We start from the raw sequence: 19,165 nt of genomic DNA, 5'->3' as shown, positions 1-19,165 counted from the left end.
ATCAGAATTTCTATTAAGAGACTTATACTCCAAAGAAGTAATAATAAAAAGAAAAACTCCATATACATTGAAGCATTTAGAGCAACACTTTTTGTGATAGCTACACATGTGAGACTACTGACAACATCTGAAGATTGCTTAAAGGTGACATTTTGTTATCCATAATTGGCAATGTTTCAGAAGCTGCAATGGTATTGTATAATCTTTGAATAAGATCTCAACAAATGTCCTCTAATACAAAGCCTTTCCCTAGATACAACATCAATATTACTCAACTTCTGCAAGAAGTCCTCAAGGCAATTAAAGCTAGGGACTCCCAATGAGTTGCCTCTCTACCTATTAAATATGTACTCTCCAAATCCTAGTTTGCTTTACTAAACTAACAGAAAAGAGAAGACATTAACTTATAGCTTATCAAACAAGACGTGGAATAATAAAGAAAAGTACTGAAATCTAAAAATTACCTTTAACACTGTTTTCTTGTCAGTTCAATTTTATTTTTTCCCTTCTAGATGACAATTTCCCCTTTTCTAATGATAAATTATAACCTTTTCTTATTTTTCTTCTCCTATGGAAACTAGAATATCCAATAGCCACTGAAAATTTGTTAAATGAAACAAGAGGCTGATAATATTAGCATCTAAATCTCACAGAATAAGGTCAATTTGATGCAATTTAACTGCTTCCAATAGCAAATAGCATGTACAAATATATATAGCTCTGTAAACCAATGCCAAGAAGATAACTCTCTTTGATTTGACTATACTTATATTCTCAAAGTTATACATTTTAATTTATCACATATGGCATTTTCAAATATAGTAGTAAGTACTTCTATTTCTCTTTCTTAATGAGAGGACTGGGCCAGCTAGGTGGCGCAGTGGATAGGGCACCAGCCCTGAAGTGAGGAGGATCTGAGTTCACATGTGGCCTAAGACACTTAACATTTCTGAGCTGTGTGACCCTGGACCAATTGCCTCAGGAAAAAAAAAAAAAAATTCAAAATAATCTAGGACCATAGTGATTGCTTTATTTACCATTCTATATTTGGTATCAACAACAAATTAATCTTAAAACAGAAATTTGAGTATCCTCTAACACCTTACAAACACAATAGGCTGTTATAAGTCTTTCAGAGTGTATCTGCATTCATATGAAATTCCTCTCTTTTTAATTTTTATCACTCAATTAATTAACTCCAGTGTGAGCCTGACTTCTGTATTGCTTCAATTAATTAATTTTCCTTTACCTAGTCCTGCAATCTAATAGTAATCACTCATATGCTCATGTGATATATCTTACCTTGTATCATTCCGGGTTCTGGAATCATCACTCTGTGAACTACCTTTATCATCAGCAGAAACAAACAAAAGTCAATGAGATTAGAATCTTGTTTTCAGGTTTTTTTCCATACTTAGACTGTGTAATTAAAATGTACCTTAATCATCCTTATTTAAAAAAAAAAAAAGTTATATATGTTTAGAAGAATTGAACATGTTTAATCTATATTGGATTACTTGCTGTCTAGGAACATGTTGAAACATAAAAAAACTATTATAAAAAATAAACTTTTACAAAATAGGGCAAAAAAATAAAAATAAAAAACATTTTAATACTTGATCAAGATTCTAAGTTTAAATCAAATTTAACAATTTAAGCTGAGGGTTCATTTAATTAATTTATCAATCATATTGAATAGAACTAGTCTTACTATAATTTATGTACCAAAAAAAAATTTATATTGCATTTAAGTGATATACTATATTTGTGTGGGTTATACAATTAAAATTTTTCTATGTATCATCTATAAAAAACATGCTGACTCTGGTTTGATTTATATCTGGTCCACTATCCTTTTACATAATAATAGTACATATCAAAATGTGAGCACTTAGTGACTGCTCAAGAATTTTGAATATGGTAGTACTTCACTTTATCTGGAAGTCACTTAAACTCAATTACTTAGAAAACAGATGTGAACAAAAAGTAAATGCTTCAGTGCAGCTGAAATGGATGACAAAGTACATAACAATACTGATAACTATAAAACTTTTAAAGATTGTAACTCCTACATAAGCAAAGTAATTTTGGTCAAAGAGTATTAATAAGCTTTTAAAATAATAAGATTTTAAAAATCTTAACAACCCTATTTTAGCGGAAATATCTATTTATTTATTTATTTATTTATTTATTTATTTATTTATTTATTTATTTATTTATTTATTTATTTTGGCCTGAGGCTGGGGTTAAATGACTTGCCAAGGGCAACACAGCAAGCAAGTGTTAAGTGTCTGAGACCAATTTTGAACTCAGGTCCTCCTGAATTCAGGGCTGGTGCTCTATCTACTTTGCCACCTAGCTGCCCCAAAAATATTTATTAATAGAGAAGTAAAGGGGAAAATCTTAAAAAGAATTTACAGACAACATACATTACTGAGACAGCCACTATGTAGAGACTTAATGCAAGAAGTTCATATAACAGTGAAACAAAATTTAAAAATAATCATGACATTTACATCATTATAATCTTAGCTAAGAGAAAACCATTTTAGAGAAAGTAATGATATAGGGGCAGCTAGATGGTGCAGTGGATAGTCCTGAAGTCAGGAGGACCTGAGTTCAATTCTGGTCTCAGACACTTAACACTTCCTAGCTGTGTGACCCTGGGCAAATCACTTAATCCCAATTGCCTCAGCCAAAAAAAAAAAAAAAAAAAAAAAAAAAGAAAGTAATAACACATAAGGCTTTTAAGAATTCTATTTCCTTATTATTGTTCTGTAAGAAATGAAAAACAGGGGGCAGCTAGGTGGCGCAGTGGATAGAGCACCAGCCCTGAATTCGGAGGACCAGAGTTCAAATCTGGTCTCAGACACTTAACACTTCCTAGCTGTGTGACCCTGGGCAAGTCACTTAACCCCAGCCTAAAAAAAAAAAAAAAAAAAAAAAAAAAGAAATGAAAAACAGGATGATTTCAGGAAGGCCTGGAGAGACTTACATGAACTGATGCCGAATGAAATGAGTAGGATTAGGCAATCATTGTATACTTCAACAACAATACTGTATGATGATCAATTCTGATGGACTTGGCCCTCTCCAACAATGAGATGAACCAAACCAGTTCCAATAGAGCAGTAATGAACTGAACCAGCTACACCCAGCAATAGACCTCTAGGAGATGACTGAACCACTACATAGAATTCCCAATCCCTCTAATTTTGTCCACCTGCATTTTGGATTTCCTTCACAGGCTAATTGTACACTATTTCAAAGTCCGATTTTTTTTGTACAGCAAAACAACTGTTTGGGCATGTATACATACATTGTATTTAATTTATACTTTAACATATTTAACATGTATTGGTCAACCTGCCATCTGGGGGGGAGGGAAAAAATTAGAACAAAAGGTTTGGCAATTGTCAATGTTGTAAAATTACCCACGCATATATCTGGTAAATAAAAACTATTAAAATTAAAAAATAAAAAATAAAAAGAATTATATGTCCATTACTGGTAACAAAAAAGACAGATATAAAAGTGCACTAAAAGTTGAGAAAATCAGAAAATTATAATTCTTAGAAGGATTATTGAATCTTATTGAGACCTTATAAATTATTGACTTTTAGTACAATGCCTATCTGAAATAGGAAGCTTTTTTGCAACATTCTTCACAAGTCTAACCTCTGTTTGAACAACTCCAACGATGGGAGAAAATTGCTACTTAATCCCAAGTGGTTAAGAACAAACATTAATTAGGGATAAATCTAGAGAACCCTTAAGAAGTAATGTTCTTAAATACAAATCAATAAGGTCTTCACTGAAATTGATTCAAAAATTCTGCTTGTTTAAGGAAGAGGATCATTTTTAGAGTCAAATCATAGGGGTTTTTTTGGTTAATATACTGCTAAAAAGTAAGTAAAATCTTAAATGCCATTAAGTGCTTCAGACTATAAACATATGTGGAGATTGGGAAAGCACTAAGGATAATGAAAATAGGAGGGGCAATAAGCTAACAACAAAACTAAAACCAAAGAAACAATGTTGAGCCGAATAGCCTAAGCTCAATCAGTTCATAATCTATAGAAACTATCCAAGAGAAAAAAGGGAGAATTATGAAAAGTAAATTCAAACTGTTGTAAAGAAAAAATTAAATATTTATCATAATAAAATAACAGGAGTTAAAAGGTATCACTGCCCTTTCCTGGGAGAATCGATAGTGATTACATTATTACATATTAGTTACCTTCTGAACATGTGGCATAACCATTTGTTAGAATCTCAGGATCTACCTGTAGTCCATCAAGACAAACTGACAAGTCTCCTATGACTTCTGTTGGCTCCTTGTCACCCACAAGTTGTAATGTCACAATCACATCATCAACTATGGAAGAAAAAAGTCTTTTTTAATCTTTCAAATATCTTAACGAAAAAGTCTGTCATAAAAAAAAAAAAATTAGATTGCATCCATCAATTGGATACATATAAACTGTTATTAATTTAGTTAGATAATTGGTTCTAGTCTTCAATGAACATCAAAACTTGTACTATATATATATATATATATATATATATATATATATATATATATATATATATATATATATATATATATATATATATATATATATATATATATGGAATAAAAGAATGGAATACACATGGCTACTCATCTGTACTGGCATCTGTACCTTAAAAAACTCAATGTAGGATAAGCATAAATGCCTAAAAGCTCAAAACCTCCTTGGGTCAGGAAGGAATAGCAGAAGTACAAAAATTTATATTAAAACATCTTCATGTTTAAAAGGCACCATTTTAATCTATTTTTAAATTTTCTCCATACTTGTCAGTAATATGAAATAATGTGAGCAAACTCAAGATATTTTACCAAGATAAATCAGATTAATTTAATTAAAAGAGAAAATGAGAATACAAAGATTTACAGAGGATTTAAGCTTGTTTCACAGTATCTTAACCAGAATCAATGGGAAACAAAGATTCTAGAAATATTTTAGTCGAGGAATCCAAGAGATTTTCTTATGATTATTATTATTTGTGAGATGTGAGTGCACATCTATTTTGGATCTAGGACTTTTAAGTTTCCTTAAGATATACTAAATTTCTTAAGACTTTTCTTACTGTTCACACTATATCCAAATAAGCACTGACACGCTTGCTACAATTACAGGTGGTTTTGTTAAGTCTGGTAGAATTCCATAAAGACTATAACAAAGTACACATAAGTTAAATACATTTTCATTTACATACATACGTTTCAAATTATTTGACTTTAACGTTTCATGAATATCTAGAGCAGCACTTCCCAGTAAAACATCGGATTTTAATGTCTGGTGACTCCATACACGAAAATTTAATTTGCTGATGGGTGTGACAATTCTAAAAGGAGAAAAACATTGAAGGAAAAATGCGATCTTCACTAAATACCACATTGCAACCTGGAACAAGTAAGTTATAGTTTATATCTATGGCAAAACACAACTCTAATAATGCAGGTTGTATTACAAGGATTTAGACTGTACCTAAACTTTACATGCCTTTACAATTAATTTCACTGGTAGATCAATCACAAACAAAAATACATTTTCATTGTACACAATAGCAGCAAGATTGTGTAAAGATCAACCATGAAAGACTTAGTTCTTCTCAGCAGTTCAATGATCCAAGGCAATCCCCATAAACTTTGGGTAGAAAATGCCATCTCCATTCAGAGAAAACTATGGAGACTGAATATAAATCACCACAAGCTATGTTCACTTTTTCCCCCATTTTTTTTCTCTTGTGGTTTCTTCTTTTGTTCTTATATTTCTCTACCAACGTGATTCATTTTTTAAAAAATGTATATTTTTAAAAATGAATGTACATGTATAACTAGGAAAAAATAAAATATAAAAATAATTTTTAAAATACTTTTTTCCCCCAAAAACAAAACTGCTACATTTCTCCAGTTCCACTGTGCCTTTGAAGAAAGCAGCACTGAAAGACTGCTATCAGTGAACAATGTTCACTATACTCTAGGAAGTATAAATGAAAATAATCTTGAAAGTGACCAAGAAAGCACAGCAATTATCTTATCTCAACCAGTTCACTACTAAGCTCTTGTAAAATATTGGGGGATAGAGAAGAAAATAAAGAAAAACTCAAAATCTGAAAAGTCTATTGAAAAGAGCACTTTCTTTCCAACTTTTTTTCCATAAAACCTTTAAAAGCCAACTGAGGCAATTACTTAAAAATTTCTTAAAATTCATAGATAAAACATGTGCAAGAAATAATTTTCTACATCATATTTCTCATTTTCTCTAAGTCCAGTTCTAAGTTTTCATAGCTGTAAGGTATCCTTGCTGAGACCATTCTCTTACAAATGTAGATTAACAATTATATAACAAGGAATAATTTCTAGAGTTGCTTAGGATACAGGGAAACTTGCCAAGTGTCATATATCCAATAGGTGCTATAGATAGAAATCTGAATTCAAAGCTTTCTTACTACAAGATAATTTCTTTATCTACTGACAAAGATGAGCTCTCATGATCATTTGGGGCATCAAGTTAAAGAAAACAATAACCAAATATGCACACTTTTCTTATCTAATGACAAAATGACAGGAGTTGGAAGGTGGTATTGCCCTTTACTGGAGAATCAATAGAGATTCTGCTAGCAAATAAAATCATTCATCCTGAATGCCTCCCATAAAGAAAATATATTTTACATAGATGATCATTTCCAAATTACTCCAAGTCAACTACAAGGGCCGCAATCTAATATAATTTTCTTGCACAGAATAAATATAAAGAATTCAGATGCTTGCTTTACTGTGCCTAAAAAAATACAAAAATTTATGACCTAAGCCCCTGAAATGTTTCATCTCAATTAGAGGACAACTGTGCTTCTTCAAATAGAACAATTATGCTTTATCAAAAGGATAGATTAAATTCTTCCTCACACCTGCAACAACTTAGATTCAGTCACCACAGAATGTGTTTTGTTTATTCTGTATAGTTTCCACTGTCAGGAAAAAAAAAATTCAACTTAAGTCTCAATTCAATGTTTTAAAAGGAATATGGAATAATGGAAAGAACAATGGACCCAGGAGGCAAAATTCTTGGATACAGTAACAGCTCAACTTCTCAGCTGTAGGACAACTCTGACTATGTTCTATGCTTTAATATGTGTAAAATAATGATCTAGATGGTTTCTAAGGGCCCATTTAGTTCTTTGATCCCAGAAAAACTACAAGATATGGCTGTTTATTAATGTATATCACTCCTTACAATATGATGGTTTAGTGCTTTTGTACAATAATTCAATCCCTTTTGCCAGAGGACAAGAGACTATTTTTATGAGGAATTAAAATATTAATATATGAAAAAAATTAAATTTATTAACATTTATCTAGTTGCAATTAAAATTCTTGAGTACCTAATCTGAAAAACTGGCAAAAATAGCAAAAGATTAAAAGTTTTTTCCCCCAATTAATAAACTCTAAGGCAATTAGCAATAAATAAGAAATTTTGGCTAATGTAAATAATCTACGATCTTATTCAGCTAAAGATATGGTACCTTATCATGAAAAGAAATTCAAGTCATATAAGAGGCTCCCCAGATGTACACGTTAAGGAGCAGCAAAAGACGGAGAAGCCTGCTTCTTAACTCGGCTATTTATCAATTCTAAACAAGATCAAGAGTATCGGGAGAGAATCTTTTTATAATGTCATGTATATTTTTCATATACTCAAGTTCTTCCAATTCCAGATATGTTGCCCATTTGTAACAACAACTAATTGTTGTTGACACCACTTCCAAATAAGACATGCTGAGAGATAAAAGGAAAAGACTGTGGGAAAACAAAAAATGAAGACTATAAGAAAGGAACTAAGGAGAAAAAAACACTGAAGACAGAAAAAGAAAAGAGGAGCCAGGAAAAAAGAATGAAAAACTGGATAAGGAAATATAAGAAAGAAGAAAAGAAGAGGAAGGGAGCAAAGAGAAGAAGTGGAAAGGTGAAAAGAGAAAAAGGGAAAGTAACAAGAAAAGATGGCATTAAGCTTACAGGGATTTAAGATTATATTTTATATTACCTGCTAAACAATTAAATTCGACAAAATATTTGCAAACCTACACAGTAAGAGGCTGCTTCCACTTAGGACTGTTGGTATTGCTGCATTTTTCTGTCTTCTTTGACTGTCCATCTACTGAGACTTCAACATAAGGACTTGGTCCAAACCAGTTCTTTTTATTTTCTTTAAGTTTTGCTGAGATGACTATTTAAAAGAAAAAAGAATTGTTTTTACTGTGAGGTTCTCCTCGAAAAATATTAAAAGAATTTCACTTGGCCACTCCAAAAAAAAAATCAACCTTACATAATAACCAATTTAATGTCCAAATAATAAATATAAAACTCTTTAATTGACCAACATGTCTCATCATGTTGACTCACCAATATTTGATCCCATATCTTCTTTTGAGATATATAATTTCCCTTCATTAGGCCACTGTTAATTAACAACAGTCTAAGTTCTCTGAGGTATGTTATAAAACTTGGAGGTAGCAATGTTAACAGATGTATTTAATTTATTAACAATATCTATTCTGTAACACTGTTAATATTCTGTAATACTGTTAAAACCAGAACCCTTATCCACTTATCTTCCTGATTGCCTTTTTTTATTAAAGTTTTTTTATTTTCAAAACAAATGTATAATTTCTAACATTCACCTTTACAAAATCTTGTTCCAAATTTTTCCCCTGCCTTTCTCCCAACCATCTCCCCTAAATGACAAATACAATACATGTTAAACATGTGGAATTCTTTTATACATACATATTTACACAATTATACTACTGCACAAGAACAACAGTGAAAAAAAATGAGAAAGAAAACAAAAAAGCAAACAACAACAAAAAGAATGAAAATGCTATGTTCAGACCTCTCTCTGGGTGCAGATGACTATCTTCAACCCAAGACCATTGGAAATGGCCCAAGTCACTTCACTTTTGAAAAGAGCTCTGTCCAAAACAATTGATTACCTTTTCACTGATTGGCTTTTCATTCCCATATATGTATGACCAGTACCAATTAGACACTTGGAAATTCTAAACTGCCTAGATATTTGGAAATCCTAAACTGGGTAACAAAGAGTTCCAAATACAAAGGCAAAGAACTGTGCAAAAATGTTTTCACAGTCACTTATTCTGGCTTCCTGTCCCTAAACCTCTAGTCTTTGATACCTTGATGTAACACTTCCAAACCATGTGAATATGCATGGGTGATTAAATGTATACTAACTGAATGCTGCATATAATGACTTCGCCCCCTCTCCAAAAGAAGAAATATAATAAGGGACACCTCCCTCCTTTTGAACAGGTAGGATATTATGGCTGTGAAATTCTCTCTTGAATAACAATTGATATGTTAGTTTACTTTTTATTCTTTGGTATAAGGAATAGCTTCTTTCTGATAGAAATAAATTATACTGGGAAATCAAGGTAACATTAAAACAAAAGATATCATTACAAATTAAAAATAAAATATTAGGCACTTAAAGATTCTACTATCTACAAAATTAGAAAAGTGGTTAATTATAAATTTTATTATATGTACATGTGTGAACTAGGAATTCATAGTTAGACATATCAACACTTTAATTGAATTATTAGCAACTAAATGTTAGGCTGGACTTAGACTCCCTAGTATAAAATATCACAAAACTTAAATGAACAAGAATATCAAGGAAATTAATTAAAAAGAAAAAATTGAAGGAAGGTAGCCTGGCCATAAGAAACTCTCAAACTGTACTATTAAAAGCTATCACCAAAAACCTTTTCTAGTCTTGACTTAAGAAATGAGTAGTGGATCAGTAGAATAGATTAGGTACAGAATACACAGAAGAAAATGTCCCTAGTATCTAGTGTTTGAAAAACTCAAAAATTTAAACTTTTAGAACCCACTAACAATAAAACTCCTGGAAAAACTATAAATTAGGGATAAACCAACATCTTAAATGGTATACCAGAATAAAGTCAAAATGGGTACATGATATAGACATAAACAAATTTAGAAACCATGGAATACTTAACTTATCAGGCCTATGGAAAAGGGAAGAATTTAAGACCAAACAAGAGAAAAACTACAAGATGTAAATAGATAATTTTGATTGTATTAAATTAAAAAGACTTTGTACAAACAAAACCAATACAATTAAGATTAGAAAGACAGCAAAAAAAGGGAGGAAAGGGAAATTGTAAATTTTTACACCAAGCAGCTCTGATAAAGGCTTTACTTCTCAAATATATAGAGAACTGAATCAAATTTATAAGAATACAAATCATTCCCCAACTGGTAAATTATCAAAAGATATGAACAGTTTTCAGAAAAAATAAAAACTAACAAAACCCATAAGAAAAAATACTCTAAATTATTGTTGATTAGACAAATGCACACCTATTATATTGGTTGATATGACAGAAAAGGAAAGTGATAAATGTTAAAAGGGATGTGGAAAAATTGAGACAACAAAGCACTGTCAGTAGTTATGAAATGATCCAACTATACTAGAGTCTTTTAAGACTATCAAACTGCATACTCTTTGATCCCCCAAATAACTATTAGATTTGTATTCTAAAGAGAATTTAAAAAGGAGAAGAGGGAAAGAATTATTTGTACAGAAAAACTGTACAAGAAAAACTTATAGCAGCTCCTTTTGTAGTGGCAACAAATTGAAAACTGAAGGGATGCCCATCAATTGGGGAATGATTGAATATGTTGATATGGTATATGGTGATGGAATGTCATTATACTGTGAGAAATTACAAGCAAGATAACTTCTTAAAAACTCAAGAACTGAACAGGAACTGAAGCTCAATGAAGTAAGCAGAACATTTTACACAGTAACATTTACCAACATTAGACAATGATAAATTATGATAGATTTAGCTTTTCATAGTATCACAACAATCCAAGACAATTCCAAGAGACTCATGATCAAATATACTATCCATACCCAGAGAAAGAATTATGAAATCTGAATACAGATCAAGGCATACTATTTTCACTATTTTTATTTTTCTTTCTTTTGGCCTTTTTACATGTTTTGTTTTGATTTCTTCTTTTACATGATAAATGTAGAAATATGTCTAACATGAATGTACATGTATCAAACTTGTGGCCCTCTAGGGTAGAAAATTCTGAAATGGGGATTAAAATATAATTAAGAAATATTTTAACAAAGTTTATAAAAATAAAATACAACCTATTTTTAGTTTTTGTTTTTCTCTTTAATATTCATTTTTAAATTAAGTTGTAACTTTTTTCCTCTCTCACCCACTAAGGCTAACAATGATATCCACTGTGCATGTTTTGTCATATTAAACATATCTATATTAGTCATGTTGAAAAAAAAAAACCCAAAAGATAGTATTTTGAAAAAAAAAAATACACTTCAATGTGCACTAAGAGGTTCATCAATTCTTTCTCTGGAGGTAGAAAGCATTTTTTATCATGAGTTAAATCTTTAGATCTGCTATACATCATTGTATGGATCAGAAGAGCTAAGTCTTTCACAACAGTTCATTATACAATAATGCTGTTGTTATGTACAATGTTCTCCTAGTTCTGCTCACTTCACTTTTCATTAGCTCATGAACAAACAAATTTCCCAAAACAATTTGTGAAATTTTTAAGTCAACATGCATCTGGCAGTTTAAGAGTTTGATACCACTGATTTAGAGCATTCTAAAAAATATGGTCAATTCTGCCTTGTTAAAGGCTAAGGGTTACAGGAAAATTTACCCATGTTTTTTATTTGACTTTTTTGTATTAAAGGTCAATTTTACAAATTTTTAAAAAAATTCAAATGGAGATGTTCTACAAGGAATATGAAAAAGGAATACATCACACCTACAGATACAAACCTAGGGTTATTTATTTAGATTTGATCGCTGAACCAAATGTGACCTAGCTGAATACCATAAGGGTATAACTGTAGAAGCTTTAACTTTTCAACAGAAAACATTTAGCCAAAGAATCCTATATACCTTTCAATGATTTTTGTTATAATTGACATTTTGCTTTTCTATGATTTTTCTTCTAGTTCTCCCATGAATTAAGATAAAAATTCTGTTGACTATACACTAAAGATCAAAACTGATTTTGTTAAAAAAAAAAAAAAGTTTATAATGCTCATCCAAATTCCAACAGGCAGAGAGAACTAGTGAAAAGGAATTAAAAATATTTATATCATCAGCACTTCTGAAGTAGCAAAGAAACGGAAACAAAGTATATCCTAACCAATTGTAGAATGGCTAAACAAACTGAATTATTTAGGTACATGAATATGATGAAATATTACTTTTCCGGAAGAAAATGAACCCAATTATAGGTTATCTAAAAAAATCTTAGTGTACCTTTAAAGTGTAATGACTTGCTGATTCTTTTTGTACAGCCAAAATAACTGTTTGGACATATATACATGTATTGTATTTAATTTATACTTTAACATATGTAACATTCATTGGTCAACCTGCCATCTGGGGGAAGAGGGTAGGGGGAAAGAGGGGAAAAATTGGAACAAAAGGCTTGGCAATTGTCAGTGTTGTAAAATTACCCATGCATATATCTTGTAAATAAAAAGCTATAACTTAAAAAAAAAAAAGTTTAATGACTTATAAATGTTCACAGAAGCATGGAGTAGCGCAAAATAAAGTAAATGTGGAAAGAAAGAATACAACTAGAACACCATAATCAGAAAGAACCAGAGTAAGTAACTGAATAAAAAAAAAAATGATAATGGCTAATCTTTATCTCAAAGAAATAAAACATTAGTCCTATCCTACTCCTTTGTAGTAGTGGGGGTCATTGGTATACTGGATTATAACATCAAACTATTAATTTATATATTGTTTAGATCTACAGAATTTTTTCCTCCTTTTTAAAATTATTGTAAGAGCTGGTTCTCTATGAATGGCTACTAGAGAGATACAATGGGCTATAGATTGTGTAAAAACAAAATACATCACCAAAAATATTTTTAAAAGATAGTAAAATATAATTAGTATTAATGGTATTATATTTGATAATCTTTAGTTTTCTCTAGAGGTTTACACATTTTAAAGAAGTACTTAATGAGCTGAGTGGGAGGGGCATTGTCAGCCTTTGTTATAACCTTTTGAAATGATAAAATAGGCACCAGAAGTGGTAAACAGAAATAGATTCGAGATTTGGGAGAGCATAATTATAAAAGAATGTTATAAAAATATCATAATAGAGATTTGGTTCAAGACATAGAGCAACAATGATAAGACACAAATCCCAGATTACAAATTTTTGCTATTTATTTAATATGAAGAGATTCATGGGCTCAAGCAGATATAATACAGAAAGCAGTCATAATGAAGGAGAAGTTTGCATTTCAGGGAACACAACTTTTAAAGTCTCAGGGAGCAGAGCAGTGGGAAGTGAGGAGGGCCAGATCTATGGAGTAAAGGGGAGGAAGCAGGGAGGATACTGGGAGATAAAGGTAGGATTCAAGGCGCAGCCTGGTAGAATCCCTATGACTGCCAAGTCTCAGAAATGTGTAAAGATGTGCCAGTCAAGATCTCAAAGGTTGTTATGATACTCTTTTAAATATTCTAGCTATTAGTCACAAAAGGATGAAGTACTAGACAATGGAAAACCAAATCCTTTTGCCTCAGTTCACTGAGAAAACAGAGGCTGAATGAAAAGAGTCTGCCTCGCATTCTTCTACACCAACAGGACTCAAGAGAATTGACAGGAGGGCTCACATCATTCAGAACAAACAGACCTCTCCCAAAAACTAAAAAAGTGGCCATTGGAATTTAGTTAAGAGAACAAGACTCCAGGCTGGAGCTACCCAAATACAAACTAGGTCTGAACCCTTTCTTTAGTGATTCCTAGGATTTGAATAACTGAAGCCATTCTCAAAATGATGTGGTTGCGTTAGTCTCTAGAAAGAGGGGACTCTTGCAGCTGGAACAACTGTGCAAACCATATGATCATTTCAATAGATGCAGAAAAAGCATTTGATAAAATCCAACATCCATTCCTACTAAAAACGTTTGAGAGTATAGGAATAAATGGACTATTTCTTAGAATAGTCAGGAGCATATATTTAAGACTGTCAGTAAGCATAATATGTAATGGAGATAAACTGGAACCTTTCCCAGTAAGATCAGGAGTGAAACAAGGTTACCCACTATCACCATTACTATTCAATATTGTATTAGAAATGCTAGCCTTGGCAATAAGAGTCGAGAAAGAGATTAAAAGAATAAGAGTAGGTAATGAGGAAATCAAACTGTCACTCTTTGCAGATGATATGACGGTATACTTAGAAAACACCAGAGATTCTAATAAAAAGTTATTAGAAATAATTCACAACTTTAGCAAAGTTGCTGGGTACAAAATAAATCCACATAAATCCTCAGCATTTTTATACATCACCAACAAAATGCAATAGCAAGAGATACAAAGAGAAATTCCATTCCAAACAAATGTCGACAGCATAAAATATTTGGGAATCCATCTACCAAAGGAAAGTCAGGAATTATATGAGCAAATTACAAAATACTTGCCACAAAAATAAAGTCAGATTTAAATAATTGGAAAGACATCCAGTGCTCATGGATAGGCCGAGGGAATATAATAAAGATGACAATACTCCCCAAACTAATCTATTTATTTAGTGCTGTACCAATCAGACTCCCAAGAAGCTATTTTAGTGACCTAGAAAAAATAACAACAAAATTCATATGGAAGAATAAAAGGTCGAGAATTTCAAGGGAATTAATGAAAAAAAAAGTCAGATGAAGGTGGTCTAGATGTACCTGATCTAAAATTATATCATATAGCAGCAGTCACCAAAACCATTTGGTATTGGCTAAGAAATAGACCAGTCGATCAGTGGAACAGATTAGGTACAAAGGACAAAAAGGGTACAACTATAGCAATCTAGTGTTTGATAAACACTAAATACTAAAGATACCAACATTTGGGATAAAAATTCATTATTTAAAAAAAAAAACTGTTAGGAAAACTGGAAATTAATATGGCAGAAATTAGATATGGATCCACACTTAACACCATATACATACCAAGATAAAATAAAAATGGGTCCATGATTTAGGCATAAAGAATGAGATCATAAATAGATTAGAGGCCTGTGAAGGAGGAAGGAATTTATGACCAGAGGAGAACTAGAGATCATTATTGATCACAAAATAGAAGATTTTGATTGCATCAAACTAAAAAGTTTCTGTACAAACAATACTAATGCGAACAAGATTAGAAGGGAAGTAACAAATTGGGAAAATTACAGTTAAAGGTTCTGATAAAGGTCTCATTACCAAAATATATAGAGAACTGACCCTAATTTATAAGAAATCAAACTATTCTCCAATTGATAAATGGTCAAAGAATATGAACAGACAATTCTCAGATGATGAAATTGAAACTATATCCACTCATATGAAAGAGTAAGAAATGCAAATTAAGACAACTCTGAGATACCACTACACACCTGTCAGATTGGCTAAAATGACAGGAACAAATAATGATGAATGTTGGAGGGGATGTGGGACACTAATACATTGTTGGTGGAGTTGTGAAAGAATCCGGCCATTCTGGAGAGCAATTTGGAGCTATGCCCAAAAAGTTATCAAACTGTGCATACCCTTTGATCCAACAGTGCTACTATTGGGCTTATATACCAAAGAAATACTAAAGAGGGGAAAGGGACCTGTATGTGCCAAAATGTTTGTGGCAGCTCTTTCTATAGTGGCTAGAAACTGGAAGATGAATGGATGTCCATCAATTGGAGAATGGTTGGGTAAATTATGGTATATGAGGGTTATGGAATATTATTGCTCTGTAAGAAATGACCAGCAGGATGAATTCAGAAAGGTTTAGAGAGACTTACATGAACTGATGCTGAGTGAAATGAGCAGAACCAGAAGATCACTATACACTTCAACAACAATAATGAGGATGTATTCTGATGGAAGTGGATATCTTCAACATAAAGAAGATCCAACTCACTTCCAGTTGATCAATGATGGACAGAAACAACTACACCCAGAGAAGGAACACTGGGAATTGAATGTAAACCGTTAGCACTACTGTCTTTCTAGCCAGGTTACTTATACCTTCGGAATCCAATAATTAATGTGCAACAAGAAAATTGGATTTCCACACATATATTGTATCTAGGTTATACTGCAACACATGTAAAATGTATGGGATTGCCTGTCATCTAGGGGAGGGAGTAGAGAGAGGGAGGGGAAAATTTGGAAAAATGAATACAAGGAATAATGTTATAAAAAAAATTACTCATGCATATATACTGTCAAAAAAATAATTATAAAATTAATAAAAAAAGAAGTTAAAAAAAAAAAGTAAGTTATATATCCCAAAGAGATAGTAAAGAAGAGAAATGTTTGTGGCAGCCCTTTTTGTCATGGCTAGAAACTGGAAAATGAATGGATGCCCATTAATTGGAGAATGGTTGGGTAAATTGTGGTATATGAATGTTATGGAATATTATTGTTCTGTAAGAAGTGACCAGCAGGACGAATACAGAGAGGATGGGAGAAACTTACATCAACTGATGCTGAGTGAAATGAGCAGAACCAGGTGATCATTATATACTTTAACAACAATACTGTATGAAGATATATTCTGATTGTGTGGAGCAAGTACGGCGTAAGATATGATGAAGAACTTACAGGAATGTTAAATTCCTTTTCTGTATTCTATCTTCTCTAGGTCTCTGTGACCTGCATAAGTATATTGAGTGTTTAGGCGACTAATGGCTTAGATTTTAAGATATATGATGACATTTATGTCTGTCCAAACTATTAATGTTTAGGCGACTAATTGCTTATAATTTTAAGATATATTATGACATTTATATCTGTCCCAAGCTATCAATGTTTGGACGACTAATTGCTTAATGTATGATTCTTCCCTGAACTGGAGAATCTGTTGTTTTTGGCATGAATAATAACATCTAACTAACTGGTGGGGAGGGAGGCACCGATCCCTTAATAGTTCCCCAAACTCATGATGTAATCCTTTGCAATTAAACCTATAAAAACTGTATATCTTCTCCTAGTTCTTTAGCCCTTCTACCATGAGCTTCCTTTCTTTCCCTCCACACGGTGAAATTGCTCATTCTCATGAGAATTTGTTAAATAAACAAGATTTCTGCTTTTTACTTCGAGAGGTCTCTGAGTAGTCATTTTTGAATAGGATTTTCTATCCCTCACATGATGGAAGTGGATATCTTTGACAAAAAGAGCTAATTCAGTTCCAATTAATCAATGATGGACAGAATCAGCTACACCCAGAGAAGGAACACTGGGAAATGAATGTGCACTACTTGCATTTTTATTTTTTCTTCCCAGATTATTTTTACTTTCTGAATCCAATTCTTCTTGTGCAGTAAGAGAACTGTACGGATCTGCACACATATATTGTATCTAGAATATATTTTAACATATATAACACGTATAAGACTGCCTGCCATCTAGGGGAGAGGGTGAAGGGAGGGAAAAGTCAGAACAGAAGTGAGTGCAAGAGACAATGTTGTAAAAAATTACCCATGCATATGTTCTGTCATAGCTATAATTCTGTTAAAAGCTATAATTTAAAAAAATAAAAATAAAAAAGTAAGCTAATAAATTTGCTTAAATCTTTTATGGCTTCCTTCCCTATTTTATCTTTCTTTTCCTGAGTATAACAGTAAAAAGAATAAATCTAGATTTTAAGAAGGGAAGGCTTCCCTCCAATTATAAACAACTAATAAATTAAAGTAGAATTGAACATTTATTACATTTTTGCTATCTTAGACACTATGCTAAATAGTAAGGATACAAAGAAAAAGCAAAAATAATCCCAGCCTTCAAAGACCTTACATTCTACTGGGATACAGAATCTTTACATGAAGTGGTAAAAACAAAATTAAAATAGTGACTATGGAGCAGTAAGTTGGCTCAGTGGATAGAGCACCAGCCCTGAAGTCAGAAAGACCTGAGGTTCAAATCTGGCCTCAAGACACTTAATAACTCCTAGCTCTGTGACCCTGGGCAAGTCAAAATCACTCTCACAAACACACACACACACACACACACACACACACACACACAGAGTAACCTTAGAAGAAAAGGCACTAGAGCAGGTAAAGACAGGAAAGGCCTCCTTTATGACATGATATTCAATTTAGTATTATATGAAATCAGAATTTCTAAAAGATGAAGATATAGAAAGATAACATTCCAGCCATAAGGATATAGCCAGTTCAAAGGCACAGAAATGTAAAATTGAGTTACATGAGAATAGCAAGCATACCAATATGGATGGACCACAGAGTTCATCAAGAAATAGTGCGAGAAGAGGCAGCTAGATTGCAATAGCACTTACAAGAACATATGCTGGGGAATTAATTTCCAGGATCCAAAATGATTCACCTTTTCATCCTGCTTTTTATCTTTTTAAACAGAGTAGTGACCCAGGAGAAAACAAGAAAAGGAAGTATAAAGCCTTCTTATGCCTAGGCTTCTTTTTTTGGTATTCTTCCTTACTGTATTCAATCTCAAGAGACAACCTACTTTCGTACTTTTAATCTTCAAACTGAAATTCAATGAGTTGTAAATCTAATTGGACATATAATTAGAAACAAGTTTGACTGATTCCCCAGCTTATTATATATAATTTCAAATACCACAGGAGGCAAATATTACATTTGTAAAATAAAATTTTAGTTTAGTAATAAAAATGGTTTATTCTATTCACTTAAATTTGCCTAGTATACAACTACATTAAAAGTAACATTTTAAAATTCAAAATCAACAAAGGAGTTAAGTTTTATAATTTTCCATCTTAGTGAAAGATCTGAAAAATTAATGCAGTAGTCGTCCTCCCCAACCATCCAATGAAGTATATACAATGTTTACCAATGATAAATAGTAATTGTACCTATGTAGCTTTTGAACTTCTCTGAATCTCGAGCTTTCTTTTCCCAGAATACACATCAATGAGACATCTCATTATCCTACAAAAATAAATTTGGCTAGTACTTATATCCTAACTTATATCCCTTTGTCCCTCTGATCCTGACAGGAAGACATGACCATGGGCTCC

The 19,165-nt window shown here is 32.0% G+C and overlaps 1 protein-coding gene across 6 annotated transcripts in view; it reads right to left on the bottom strand.

Annotated features, from left to right (window-relative positions):
- The window catches only part of ITCH (itchy E3 ubiquitin protein ligase), a 157,313-nt gene that overhangs the window by 82,385 nt on the left and 55,763 nt on the right, over positions 1-19,165 (bottom strand). For all 6 annotated transcript variants that reach the window (XM_074292443.1, XM_074292444.1, XM_074292442.1 and 3 more), the window contains 4 exons: positions 8,132-8,273; positions 5,267-5,391; positions 4,241-4,378; positions 1,303-1,345 (listed from right to left, as the gene is read on the bottom strand). In XM_074292443.1, the coding sequence (XP_074148544.1) occupies positions 1,303-1,345; positions 4,241-4,378; positions 5,267-5,391; positions 8,132-8,273 (448 nt within the window). The remainder of the gene's footprint in view (positions 1-1,302; positions 1,346-4,240; positions 4,379-5,266; positions 5,392-8,131; positions 8,274-19,165) is intronic.

The sequence above is a fragment of the Sminthopsis crassicaudata genome, chromosome 2 (genome assembly GCF_048593235.1).
Source record: "Sminthopsis crassicaudata isolate SCR6 chromosome 2, ASM4859323v1, whole genome shotgun sequence".
Classification (NCBI taxonomy): Eukaryota; Metazoa; Chordata; class Mammalia; order Dasyuromorphia; family Dasyuridae; genus Sminthopsis; species Sminthopsis crassicaudata.
The sequence above is the reverse complement of the archived record's forward strand: the minus strand, read 5'-3'. Positions and strand labels throughout refer to the sequence as shown.